At 50.6% G+C, this 12,956-nt stretch overlaps 1 protein-coding gene across 2 annotated transcripts; it reads right to left on the bottom strand.

Annotated features, from left to right (window-relative positions):
* Positions 1–1,843: 1,843 nt before the first annotated feature.
* On the bottom strand, positions 1,844–12,340 carry LOC114592199 (uncharacterized). 2 transcript variants are annotated; one of them, XM_028720185.2, is made up of 4 exons: positions 12,188–12,340; positions 8,217–8,957; positions 4,530–4,701; positions 1,844–3,436 (listed from the first exon to the last, which is right to left on the bottom strand). In XM_028720185.2, the coding sequence occupies exons 2-4, from the start codon at positions 8,931–8,933 to the stop codon at positions 2,322–2,324; spliced, it is 2,004 nt and encodes a 667-aa protein (XP_028576018.2). In that variant the 5' UTR covers positions 8,934–8,957; positions 12,188–12,340; the 3' UTR covers positions 1,844–2,321. The 2 variants fall into 2 exon arrangements, with proteins under 2 accessions (XP_028576018.2, XP_077777757.1); XM_077921631.1 differs by lacking the exon at positions 12,188–12,340 and adding an exon at positions 10,621–10,668.
* Between the last annotated feature and the right edge of the window lie 616 nt (positions 12,341–12,956).

Below are 12,956 nucleotides of genomic sequence, written 5' to 3'. Positions count from 1 at the left end.
GGGATTCTCCTGCCCCTCTAACCGTTTTGGGGAGGGGACCTCAATGAGCTTGTGGGAACTCTTATTGCACTGCCTTCTGCTATTGTTCAGGGTCAGCTGAATCTGGCTCTTTCCTCCCAAAAATCTTAAAAATAATCAGCTCAATGCTTAATTGTGCAGGATCTCTGGTAGTTTTTATCAGGTTTTCTTGGGTGAAATGTTCCTGATCCTTTTAGCTTACAATAAATATGTGTTTCCCAAACTTTTCATAGCCAGAGTACCTACTTTCTAATTACGTTCAAAAGGCTTGTGACTGAAAATAGACAAGCCCGTAGCAGTGATTCACTCAAGAGGTGCAAATGAGACATACTGTATGGCAGTTTGCCATTCATTGCTTTGAGGCATTGTCTTGTCACCACAGGTAACCCTTGCAACGAAGTTTGGAAACCTCTCTTTTTAGGACTGTTAGAACTTTTCCCCAGCCCTGAGGGCCGCATTCTGTTCTGCGCAACCCTCCAAGGGCCATATTCCAGTGACGAGTGGAGGCAAAAACCAAATGCAGCAATGAATGCAATTTCCCCCCTTTGTATAGTAGGCTGCTTTCAACACACACACTTGCACACCCCTCACCATCCCCAATTCAGGCAAGGAAGAAACAAAACTGTTTTATTTCTCATTATCTGATACTTATCTAATTTGGACTGCATGCACCGTGCATTTAAACCACATGGTTTCTTCCTCAAAATCCTGGGCTCTATAATTCACTCTGGGGTGTATAGGGTGTTAAAAGGTAAAGGTAAAGGTACCCCTCCCCGTACGGGCCAGTCTTGACAGACTCTGGGGTTGTGCGCCCATCACACTCAAGAGGCCAGGGGCCAGCGCTGTCCGGAGACACTTCCGGGTCACGTGGCCAGCGTGACAAGCTGCATCTGGCGAGCCAGCGCAGCACACAGAAACGCTGTTTACCTTCCCGCCAGTAAGCGGTCCCTATTTATCTACTTGCACCCGGGGGTGTTTTCGAACTGCTAGGTTGGCAGGCGCTGGAACCGAGCAACGGGAGTGCACCCCGCCGCGGGGATTCGAACCGCCGACCTTTCGATCGGCAAGCCCTAGGCGCTGAGGTTTTTACCCACAGCGCCACCAGCGTCCCTGTATAGGGTGTTAGGGGAAGGGTAATACCTCTGGCGGGGGACACATCATGCTCCTCCTGAGGTAGTTTGTCCACCTTTGGTCCCCACCCTGCACTCAGCTCTTTCTTGTGGCTCCTGGAAGCGATCAAAATGTGACAGCGGCCACACCCTGGGGAACAGCTTCAACTGCCCAGCTAAACCAAGTGAGGGGAGCCAATGGGTCTCAAACCCTCGGTGAGTAAGGGGCTTCCCCTGCATGTGAAGACAGGCTCTCAGACCAAGAGTATGTCCAATGGTCAAGAAAGCGATTTCTGCATGTGCTGTACAGGGAAGTGAGGGGCAGGCGGGGTTTGTCAACCTGGGGAAGGAGCCCATCTAGGAGAAGGAAAACTCTGATCCTAAACCTCCACTGATTTACCAGTATACCCATTAATAAGAAGGGCTTTTGGAGTAAACCCTGAGGAGCAATCCATACCCATCGCCTTGCAGGATAATTTTGGGGAGAAGAAATGGCTAAGGAGTAAACTCTACACAAATCCAGAGTGGAGCTCCTAAGGTGGTTACGCCTTGTACGCCTCCTTCCGGCAACTCCTGCAGCCAATCTGGTGCCAAATGCCTTGCTCTGAACGATCGCACCTGACCCACATTGGAAGAAGATGCTCACAGCTGACAACGGTTGGAAGGAGTCAAGAGGAAGTGAAGGGCTCCAGCGCAGGAAACACAGACAAGAGACCTCAAAGGAAAGACAGGAATCTGTTTATTAGAGGCCCAACGTGCTTCCAATAGTTTCCTCAGAGGAACTGCTGAGAACAGTCTTATAAACACTGCCTTCATTTCCTCAAAGCAGCCAATCCCAGACCCCGGAATCATACAGAGAAGCGGCTGGGAGACTCTGCTCTGGCCAAGTGCTTTGGTATAGTGTCAAGACTAGGACTGGAGGCATTGGGGATCACAATTCCTCCTCTGCCACAGAACTCCCTGTGCGACCTTGAGCTACTCATTCTCAATTCAGCCTAACCTACTTCACAATGCTGTTTTGTGAAGGGACAAAGGAAGGGACAGCAGCGTAATATAAATAATACAGGTATTCTAAAAACGAGCCTTTATTTCTCTCTCACAGTGGACCAGGGCTTCCTTCGAGACCTAGGAAGGTGCCCGTTATCTACAGTTTATTATTTGGGGCAGGGTTTGCGATGAACCTTTGCGCAATCCTCACGTATAGAGCTGGCCCGTGTGTACCCGTTTATGTTTCTTAAGGTCGGAGCTCGAAACGAAGCTTTTGGGGCACTCGGAGCACTCGTAGGGCTTCTCCCCCGTGTGGGTGCGCTGGTGGGTGATGAGGTTGGCCTTGACGCTGAAGCTTTTGCCGCAGTAGGGGCAGCTGTAGGGCTTCTCCCCCGTGTGCCTGCGCTGGTGTTGCACGAGGTGCGCCAGCTGGCTGAAGTTGTTGCCGCAGTACGAGCAGTTGTACGGCTTCTCGCCCGTGTGCACCCGTTTGTGCGTAAGCAGCCGAGAGTTCGTCACAAAGCACTTCCCGCACTCGGAGCAGGGGTACGGCTTCTCGCCTGTGTGCGTCTTCTTGTGGATGTTGAGGTTCCCCTTCTGGCTGAAGCTCTTGCCGCACTCAAAGCACTGGTGCGGCTTCCCCACTTGCTCGGCCCGCTCGCGGTTTGGGAAGGCCGCGCGCCAGGGGACCCTCTCGACGCTGCACGCAGAGCCTTTCGCTGCCTTCTCTCCCTTCTGCGCCCGCCAGCTGTCGGCGCTGAGGTGATGGAACTGCTGTCGCCAGTCGCCGCCAGCGCCCCCTCGCTTCTTGGTCTTCCACCGGCAGATCCCCTCCTGGCTCTCGCGGAGGCCTTCGTCGCGCCGCAGCGTGGAGAGGCACTTGTGGGGCTGCTCCCTGCCACGCTGCGGGCACTTGCGGGCTTGCTCCCCGCCGGGAGCTCTCTCGCGCATGGCCAAGCACGACCTCTTGTGAGAGCGCTCCCCGCAGGATGGGCATCGGCGCGGCTTGTCCACCGTTTGTGTCTTCTGGTTCTTCAGGAAGCTGAGGCGCAGGCCGTTTTCGGAGCCTGCCTTCGTCCTCTTCTGCCGGAGAACTTCCTCTTGGAGGCTCCTCTCCCGCAAGCCTTTGTCGCTCTCAGCTTGCTTCGAAGCCTTCCCGGGGACGTTTTCCCGGCCGTTGCCGAGAATTGCTTCCATGTCAGGACCTTGGAGGTAGGCCCCTTTACCGCCTCGGTCCAGCGCCAGCCCCCACTCGGTAAGCCTGGGTTTCTCCAGAAGCGATTCCTCCTTCTCCAGGTTCTCCTGCCCATGCTCTTCGTGTTCTGAAAGAAGCAGATAATCATGACAACAGTTATGCACAACAGCCCGTGGTTTGTTCATTCGCTTAACTTCCAGCCTGCCTGTCAGCCGACAAGCTCTCAAAGTTGCTTATGTCCACACTGAATTGTCTTAACCACTGCAAGCTACTCTTTCTGATAACGACCGCTTGTGTGCAGATGCAAGGACCCACATTTGAAGGATGAGTACAGTACAAATACATAGGACTGTGGGAGGGTGACCCATTGAACATGGCAGAACTTATTTCTGAGTTAACATGCCAAAGGTTGCACTCTGAATTGGGTGGCTGTGTTGTGTGTTTCTGCGATATGTAAGCTTCCTGGAGCAGATTGCACCCCAAAAGGCAGCCTGTAAATGATTTCATAAATAAATAAACCAACTCATCTCCGTCCAGTTGAGTTGCTGCAGCATGCTGGGATGATGATGATGATGATGATAACAATAATAATAATAATGTGATAAAACATCAAACATTAAAAACTTCCCTAAACAGGGTTGCCTTCACATGTCGTCTAAAAGTCAAATAGTTTATTGTTTATTTCCTTGACATCTGATGGGAGGTCATTCCACAGAGCGGGTGCCACTACCAAGAAGGCCCTCTGCCTGGTTCCCTGTAGCCTCACTTCTTGCAGGGAGGGAACCGCCAGAAGGCCCTCAGAGCTGGACCTCAGTGTCTGGGCTGAACAATGGGGGTGGAGACGCTCCTTCAGGTATACTGGGCCGAGGCCCTTTAGGGCTTTAAAGGTCAGCACCAACACTTTGAATTGTGCTCAGAAATGTACTGGGAGCCAGAGGAGGTTGAAACCACCATTAGGAACACCAGATCCCCTCCACCGGCGTGTTTGCACTGTGCCAGACTTGCTACCATCCTGACTCTCCTCCGTCTCTCTGTCCCAGTCTGCTGCAGCAACTCAGCCGCACCAAACTGCTGTCAGCAGCCATCTTTGCTAGTGCTCATCACCCCATCATGGGGTGGCAGATTTTGATGCAAAGCTATGTGACATGTGAAACAGATCTCCCTTTGGAGCCTAGTTTTGCATTAATACTTGAACCCAGAACTCTGAACCACAACCTTACCCAGCAGAACGGCCTCCTCCTCTTCCTCCTCCTCCTCCTCCTCCTCCTCTTCATCATCATCGTCCTCGTCCTCCTCTTCGTTCTCTGTAGAGAGCTGCATCTCCACGGTCTCCAACGGATCCTGCTCTGATGTCGGTGAATTAACAAACGCCTCTTCCACTAATCCGGATACCTGGAATACAAGCATCCCTGTTAGTCAAGAGCCGGATGGAAGGCTACAGCTTAGCAGGTAGAGCATGTGCTTTGTGTGCAGCAGGTCGCGGGTTCAATTCCCAACGACTCCAGTTAGCACTGGGGAAGAAGCGTCTCCACCCCGGCTGGAGAGGCTGCGCAAGGCTAAAGAGGAAGCCAAGGCAGCGAGCGGGATAGATCGCGCTCGCTGTCTTGGCTTCTTTAGCCCCGCTTCTTTAGCCATGCTGGAGAGGTTTAGCTCCCGGCTGGAGAGGTTGCAAAGGCCAAGACAGCCAGCGGGATGGATCCCGCTCGCTGTCTTGGCTTCTTTGCTCTTTGGGGCTGGGGGGGGGGGAGAAACCCAGGCTTCCCCCGCAGCCCCGAGAAGCTCTGGGAGAAGTGGACAGGCTGCTCTTTGGGGCTGGGAGGCGGAATAATATTTTTTTCTTGATCTCCCCCTCTAAAAACTAGGTGCGTCCTCCGGTGCGTCCTATAGAGCGAAAAATACAGTATTTAACCTAACATGGGGCTCGAACCCACAACCCAGTGATTAAGAGTCTTGTGCTCTGCGGACTCAGCTACCCTAGGTCTGGATTCCTACCCTAGTCTCGGATTCCTGAACATGCTTAGGTTTCACCGGCACTGGGAGGAGTGGGTGAATGAATTTTATTATTTCGGTCACAGACCAGTTCCAGCCCAGATACAATATGAAGGAAGTCATAAAACACGATAGGGATACATTTGAATTTGCAATTAGGTATAACAGGGACAATACAGATATAGCAACAGTTAAAAAATATATACCGTATTTTTCGCTCTATAGGACGTACTTTTTCCCCTTCAAAAATGAAGGGGAAATGTGTGTGCGCCCTATGGAGCGAAGACGCCATAGCCCCGCGACCCTCTCCTGTGCAGCAGCCTCTTTAGCCGCGCGCCACCTCTCCAGCCGGGAGAGCGCGCGCGGGGCTAAAGAAGCCATAGAAGCTTTCCGCTGCTTCCCGACCTGCTCTTTGGGGCTGGTGGTGGGCTTCCCCCCGCCAGCCCCAAAGAGCAGGTCGAAATGAACCTGAAGCCTGGAGAGCGAGAGGGGTCGGTGCGCACCGACCCCTCTCCTCTCCAGGCTTCCAAGGTAGCTGCCTGAAGGCGACTGAACGCACCTTAAATGGCACCTTGTTTTAGAAGGGGAAAACAAGAGGGGGGAAATTCTCCCCCTCTCTACGCAGCGCCTCCTGCCGCTTTGCTGAAGGGGCACTGGGCAGAGAGGGGGAGATTTTTTTTCTTCTTGTTCTCCCCCCTCTAAAACAAGGTGCGTCCTATTGTCCGGTGCGTCCTATGGTGCAGGTAAATTAAAACTTAGTCACTAACATAAAGCCTAAAATTTTCATTTAAAATCTTAATCATTGTGATAGCACAGCTTGTTCCCTGAGTTTTATGGCAATTGCACAAAATTTGGCTACCCTTAATGTGATCTCAGAATCCTTGTCCTCTACCAGGGATTTTAGACATTGAAGTTTGGATTCATTTGGAGATTTTTGCATAGCAGGGGTAATAAATACCAAGCGTATAACCCCATAGAGACACAGTGTAACAAGGCATGAGAGACAGTTTCTACCTCCATCAAGCCGCAGGGGCAGACTCGTTTCGCGTATGGTTTACCCTCAAATCTGCCCTGCAATAAGGCAGATGGCAGAACGTTGAATCTAGCGAGGGTAAATGACCGTCTGTATTTAGGTATTTGTAATTTTGACAAATAATTTGCTAGGGTGGGTGTCTCTAGTTCCTTTAGTGCATGTCTATTTTGAAGTTTGCACATTTTGGGGCTCTGTCCTCTTAGAAATCCCTCTTGTATCTCAGTGGCCCGGTTTGGCTCCCTTCCTCTCAGCACCTCCGCCTGCAAGCGAGAGGGAGAGATACGAAAGCCTCGCCACAGCCTGACCTTGGGGCACGCTGCCAGTCTAAGAACATAAGAAGATTGTTGCTGGGCCACCCTATCCTGTCTGGGACAGTGGCCAGGCAGGTGCCTCTCGACCCGGATCTGACCGTTACATCTCTTCCCAGTCTGAGCAACTTCTCTTATCCTTCAGCAAGACTGACCAATCCACGGGGAGCCTCTCATTTCAGCGCCGTGACATTAATCAACTGGGTTATTATCCCAAGAGGGTGAGGAACTGAGTCTGATCAGTGGGCCAGAGCCTGTTCTCTCCTGCTCTGTCCCCCACCAAAGACCACCAGTCGACATTCAAAGATTCCGCTGTAATTTCCGATCCCAAAAGACAGATCCCTAATGCCACTGGTCCCAGCTGATTCTCCGGGCTTCGGTTATGCAAGGCTCTCTTCAATCCCCAACACTCAGTAGGTGCTTACAGAGAGTCCTGTGCTGTGCTCTGAAGTCCCAACACTCAGCTGATAGCCAGGGTTTCAAAGCACCTTGCAGAGGGATTTGCAGGGACTGCAGATGTGCAAACCCCCTTTTTCGGTCACAGCCATGATTTCACCTGATGTCAGGTGGGTTCAGCTTTGCTGAAACACGAAGAAGACTGGTGGGGCTAATTAGGCCCATGGACCACAGATTCTCTAACTCTGGGTGTCACAGATTGATTGGACGCAGAGGAATGGTGGGAGGAACTAGCAAGGCAGCCCCTAGGGGAAAAAGGCTCAGAGTAGTGGTGGGACAATGATGAGCGGTCAGAGGGAGAAGAGGGAAAACACTGGGAAGAGGAGGTGTCGGAAGCTGAAGAGGCAACAGGGTTTAGTGAGCTGGGAGAGTCTGTGGCAGAGAGAAGTCCAGAAGTGCAAGCAGGAGAGGAGGGGGTGGGGGGAAGAGACAGAGATGAGACAGGCTGGTGAAGAAGCCATGGGGGTCTCCCCCTTCTGCTGCATCAATCTCCGCCTTCCCCCTAGCCTCCCAGAACCACAAGTGGCATGAAAAAAGGAAGGAGCAGAGACAGGCACCTTGGCATAGTCTAAGATTCCTTGGGAAGGGCCAGGTGGAGGAGACTTGGTCGTAGACAGCTGTGGGAACCAGACAGAGGGCCTTCTCAGTAGTGGTGCCTGCCCTGTGGTACAACCTCCCATCAGAAGTCAAGGAAATAAACAATTATCTGACTTTTAGAAGACATCTGAAGGCAGCCCTGTTTAAAGAAGTTTTTAATGTTTGATGTTTTATCGTGTTTTTAATATTCTGTTGGGAGCCGCCCAGTGTGGCTGGAGAAACCCAGTCAGATGGGCGGGGTATAAACAACGAATTATTATTATTATTATTATTATTATTATTATTATTATTAGGCAGGGAGCCTTAAGTCTCAACAACTGCCTCACAGGTACAAGAACTACCAAGAAGAGTCGCTGTGCTCATTAGGCCTGGCACTCCTGAGCCAAGCATGTTTCTCCTAATAAACTTTCATTTCCCCGTGTGATTTATTGCTGACCCACTTCTGGCCTCTGTTCCTGACACTGGGTTCGCCATTACTCTGGCCCTGCCACAACTGCACCTTCAAACAGAGCCCCCCCTCCTACCTTTTGTTCATGACTCTCAGCCTCTTGCAGCTTCAAGAGGAAGCTTTCGGCCAGGGCCAGGGCCTGGGTGCAGGTGGCCGGGCCTCCTTTGCAAACCCAGATCTGCATCTCCAAGGGCAGGATGGTCAGGAACTGCTCCAGGATCACCAGGTCCACGATCTGCTCTTTGGTGTGCCTCTCCGGCATGAGCCACTGGCGACAGAGTTCACGGAGCTGGCTCAGGACCCTCCGGGGCCCCTCGATCTCCTGATAGCAGAAATGGCGGAAGTGCTGGCGGTGGATCTCCAAGCAGTCAGCATCGTCCTCATCTGGAATCGGTCCTTTCAACGCCCTGGAAACTTCCGAGCCTTCGTAGGCCCCTTCTCGCGCTCCCCGGCCAAGAACGGGCAAGGTCTGCATCGCAATGGCGGACCCTCCTCTGGGCAGCTGGCCGCCGTCTTTCCTTGCTCGGTAGGTGGCCTTAAATTCCTTCCTCTCCTCCGTGGACACGGGTTCGAATAACCGCGACGGCCTCCACACGGAGTAAGGAGACGGTGCCGACTTTGAGCCCTTTTGCTGTTCCTGAGTCTCCTGATGCTGTCGCAGCCCCTCAGACACGTTCTGTGGGGAAGCTGCCCCAGTCGAAATCTCCTTGGCGGGGGGGCCTTGGGAGTCACGGGGGTCTCTTTCAGCCTGCTTTCCTCTTGGTCCCAGTCCTAGCAAGTTACAGTCTGCCATCGCTTCTTCCTGGCTGTGTGCCACCTGAGCAGGAGCATAAATTCAGGATTGATACGGTTATTATTGGGCTGCCTCCAACAGAGCACCAACCAAACGTCTCATGTGTGCAAGAATTTTGGCTTGTGCAACAGAACAGGCACAATTTATTATTATTATTATTTATTATTATTATTATTAAATATTTAAAACACAATAACAAAACATTTTAAATGCAATAGGGTGCAGAAGCTTCTCTACCCACTATTGTCTCTCTTCATAAATTTAAAATAACATAAGGGTGGTGTGGTATTTTTCTCACTTCAGAACCACTCTCTAAGGCAAGGAACCTCTGGCTTCAGATGTTGCTGAGCTGCAACTCCCAACATCCCTGGCCATGCTAGCTGGGGCTGTTCCGGGGGTCCATGCACCCCCTGAAACATTTGTATCCAGAGGTGCCTGTTCTACACAGGCACGCGCGGCGGTAGCCTGCTTCTGCGTAGGGGCAGCTGCCGAAAGCCTTCCCGTTATTTCCGGGTTCGCCGCGTGCATATCCTGAAGAATACACAACAAAGGCGGTATGTAACCCAAGGTTCCACTGTACACAAATTAAAACACAGATAAAACATAAAAAATAATAGTTGAAAAGCAACTAAGCTGTAAGAAAATTAAAGCAATATACAAACAGATCTATTAAAAAACAGAGAGTAAAACAGCACAGCACTTTCCTGGGGGAAAACCAGCCAGTCTCTGAGAGCCTGTTGGAATAAGAAGGTCTTCACTTGCCTGCAAAAAGACAAGTCAAGGATCGTGCAAGTTTAGCTTCTGTAGGGAGCTCTAAAGTCTAGGAGCAGCCACCAAAAAGGCCTCCTCAGGTTGTTTATATCCATTCTACCGGGTTTTCATGTTATGTTTTAATAAAATAACATGTTTTAATGAAGCCCAGCTCCTTCATCACATATCTTTAGGCACCAGGCGAAAATGTTTCTCTTCAACTGAGGGTTTGACTGATTAACTTTCTATGGCCTTTTAAATGTGTGTGTGAGAGGGGGGGTTATTGGTTTGTTTTTGTTTTATTATGTATTATATATTTTGTGTTCTCATTTTGTCCTTTTATGCTGTGAACCGCCCTGTGATCTTCGGATGAATGGCAGTGTACAAATTTAATTAATAATGCTGATAATATTTTTGTTAACATACTTAAGCTGCAATCCTATACATGCTAATCAGGCTGAAATCCTAACCTCACTTACCTGGGAGTAAGCCCCACTGAATTTAATGGGTAGGTGTGTACAGTTATTGTGGCATAAACCCACTCCTGCCCGCGTGAAATTATGTCACGATAAACGTGCTTGTTGCAGTTACTGTAGCTTTAACAGACTGAAGTGCAGTCTCTGAAATGCTGTAAACACATGTCTGTGGAGAGAAATCCTATACGTGCCTACTCAGAATTAAGTCAAACAGATAAATGTCTAAAATTGCAGATTAAGTTCTACCTCTCTGGGCATGTAACACACAGAGAAATTGTGTCTATACTCCCAATTGCAGGAGAGGGGGTAAAATTCATTTTGGGGGTTTACTTTCGATACATGCATTTTCTGTTTCAAGTTATATGTCTCTGACAGCACAATCCTACTCAGAAAGTAAGCCCCAGTAAGTTCAATGGGACCTGCTCCCAGGCAAATATGTATAGGATAGGAAATTAAGTTACCTCTAAATCAGGTGTTCTGAAACAATGGTCCATAGACCATTTAGGTGATCTGTGGATTTGTGGTTGAAATATTCCACTGCATGAAATATGTATATAGTTTTTTAGTTGCTGTTTTACTTGCTTCTTGTAGTTCTGACACTGTATTTTATTGCGTTAGAATTTGAATGCCATGGGATCCTAACTGTAACCGCTCCAAATTATATTGTTGCCCTCCCCCCTTAAAAAAAATAGAATTATTTGTGCAATTGCTGTGCTTAAATATCCACTATTTCTGTGCAAGGGATGTCCTGCCTACTATGACCCTAAAACAGCCACACTAGGTCCAGGGACCAGGGATCACCAGTCGCCCCTGGTTATACTGAATGTTTATTTGCTTTATCTTGTTTTGACCTATTTTAATATTCTTGGCAAGCTAGCTGCAATCTTACACCCTCTAATTATGCTGCATTAAAACCACTGGACTCACTTCTGACCAGACGCGCCCAGCAAGTGTGGGCTTGTGGGATCAACTTTGTCTTCAGTAAAACCCCAAGATCCCTCACCTGGATCCTGGTGCAAAAGATTATATCCAGTGCTTATCTTACTCAGATTAGACCCACTGAAATTAGCAGACACGCCTAACTTAAGTCTATGAATTTCTGTCGGATCAACTCTGAACAGAACTTTTTTGTTAGCCATTGGAATCATAGGCTTTTAAGCCCAATAATTTGCACCGAGTACCAGAAATGACCCAACAGAGCTCTCCACAAAAACAAACTCCTGCTTATCCCAAAGTTTATTCATCTCAGTTTTATACTTTAGGACTGGGAGATCAGTTTTGCTGTCGCTATTGTTGGGAAACATAAATATTTGCCACTCCACTGCAGATCACCCCAACATCTACCATCTGCCAGATCTATCTTCTATCTTCTTTTGTGCTTGGATTTACATTGTGAAGCCGTTTACTGGGGTTTTTCTGCTCCTATTCTGCATTAAACCACTGTCCCTATTGTTTCCTTTTCGGTGAGAGTCCGAGGATTTGACCGCAGCGGCTTCAGAGTCTCAGACTCAGGACCCGGAACAGCCTCAGGCTTCAGATCCCCACGGAACGACCTTGGGGCCAGACACCGCCTCTTTAGCCTGGCCTCCCTCGCAGGGTGGTTGTTGTTGTGAGGGCGGAGAACTTTCCTTGCGCTCCGCGGAAAAGCAGGATGGCAAAAGAATTATAAATGGGACCCGACAATGGATAAATAAATCCGTCGCAGCCCATTATTATTATTATTATTATTATTATTATTATTAGGGGGGGTGGAGAGAGAGAAGCAAAAATCCTTTCGTGTCTCCACTTGCCCCCACACTAGGTGACTGCGCACCTGCCTCCTCGGAAGTAAAGGTGCGGGGAGTTCCGCAGGATCTGCTCCCGGGGAAAGCGCGCTTGCATTGCAAGGATTGCGCCGGAAAGCCTCCAAAAGAGGACGGCGTGGGGGGGGGGGTCCTTCTCTGAAGCCTCCCCAAGCCCCCCCCCATTCAATACTGACCCTTTCCCCCCCACTTTCCCCGGACCCTCCCCCGGCCGCCTCCCACTCACCTCCTCCCCCGCAAAGCCTCTCTCGCAAGCGCAACTTTCTCCCGGGAGCCGACGCGCCGCCCGCCTCCTCTCGATGCGGAGCAGGCGTACAAAAGGCAGTTTCTCCCCGGGAAAAGAAAGGCTGCAGGACAGGAAGGGGACTTACCCTTCCCACCCACGACACCCTCCCCGCACCCGCCACCAGATCCCTGGACCTCTCTAGGCAAGGAGAGCTCTGTGCCTTTAACCCCTTGAGAGGGGAGGGGGGGAAAGAGCTCGCTCCGCTGGCGGCGCATAAGGCGCCTCCAAGAGCAGCCGGGGGAGGATGCCTGGTATATGCATTCTCCGGGGGATCCACCTCGGATCCAGCCTCTTGGAGCTTTCCGCAAATGGCTCCCTGCAGAGCTTCTCCTCCTCCAGCGCAGCAGCTCGGGGTCTCCTTTGGGGAAGGATGATCCACCACCCAATGTAGTGCTGCCCGACTCTGGCCGGCAGCAGCTAAGCCATGGATTGAAGGGAAGGAAGTCCTCAGCCACTGAGCTTCGGTCCCTCCCCAGGAAAAACATTTGGAGCTGATTGGTGCCAAGTCAGAAACCTTGGGTGCATCTAGCTCAGTGGTGTCGACACAGGCCGGCAGCAGGTCTCCAGAGTTTCAGACAGAAAGATCCTGGAAATGCCACTGAGAATTGAATGTGGCACCTGTTCAAATGCTCTCACTGAGCTGTGAACCCAGTTTCTGCCCCCCACCTCCAAACTAGGGTCTTAAACAGGCTTACCTTGCCCGATACTG

This window comes from Podarcis muralis, chromosome 2 (genome assembly GCF_964188315.1).
Source record: "Podarcis muralis chromosome 2, rPodMur119.hap1.1, whole genome shotgun sequence".
Taxonomy (NCBI): Eukaryota; Metazoa; Chordata; class Lepidosauria; order Squamata; family Lacertidae; genus Podarcis; species Podarcis muralis.
This window is presented reverse-complemented; position numbering and strand designations above follow the sequence as displayed.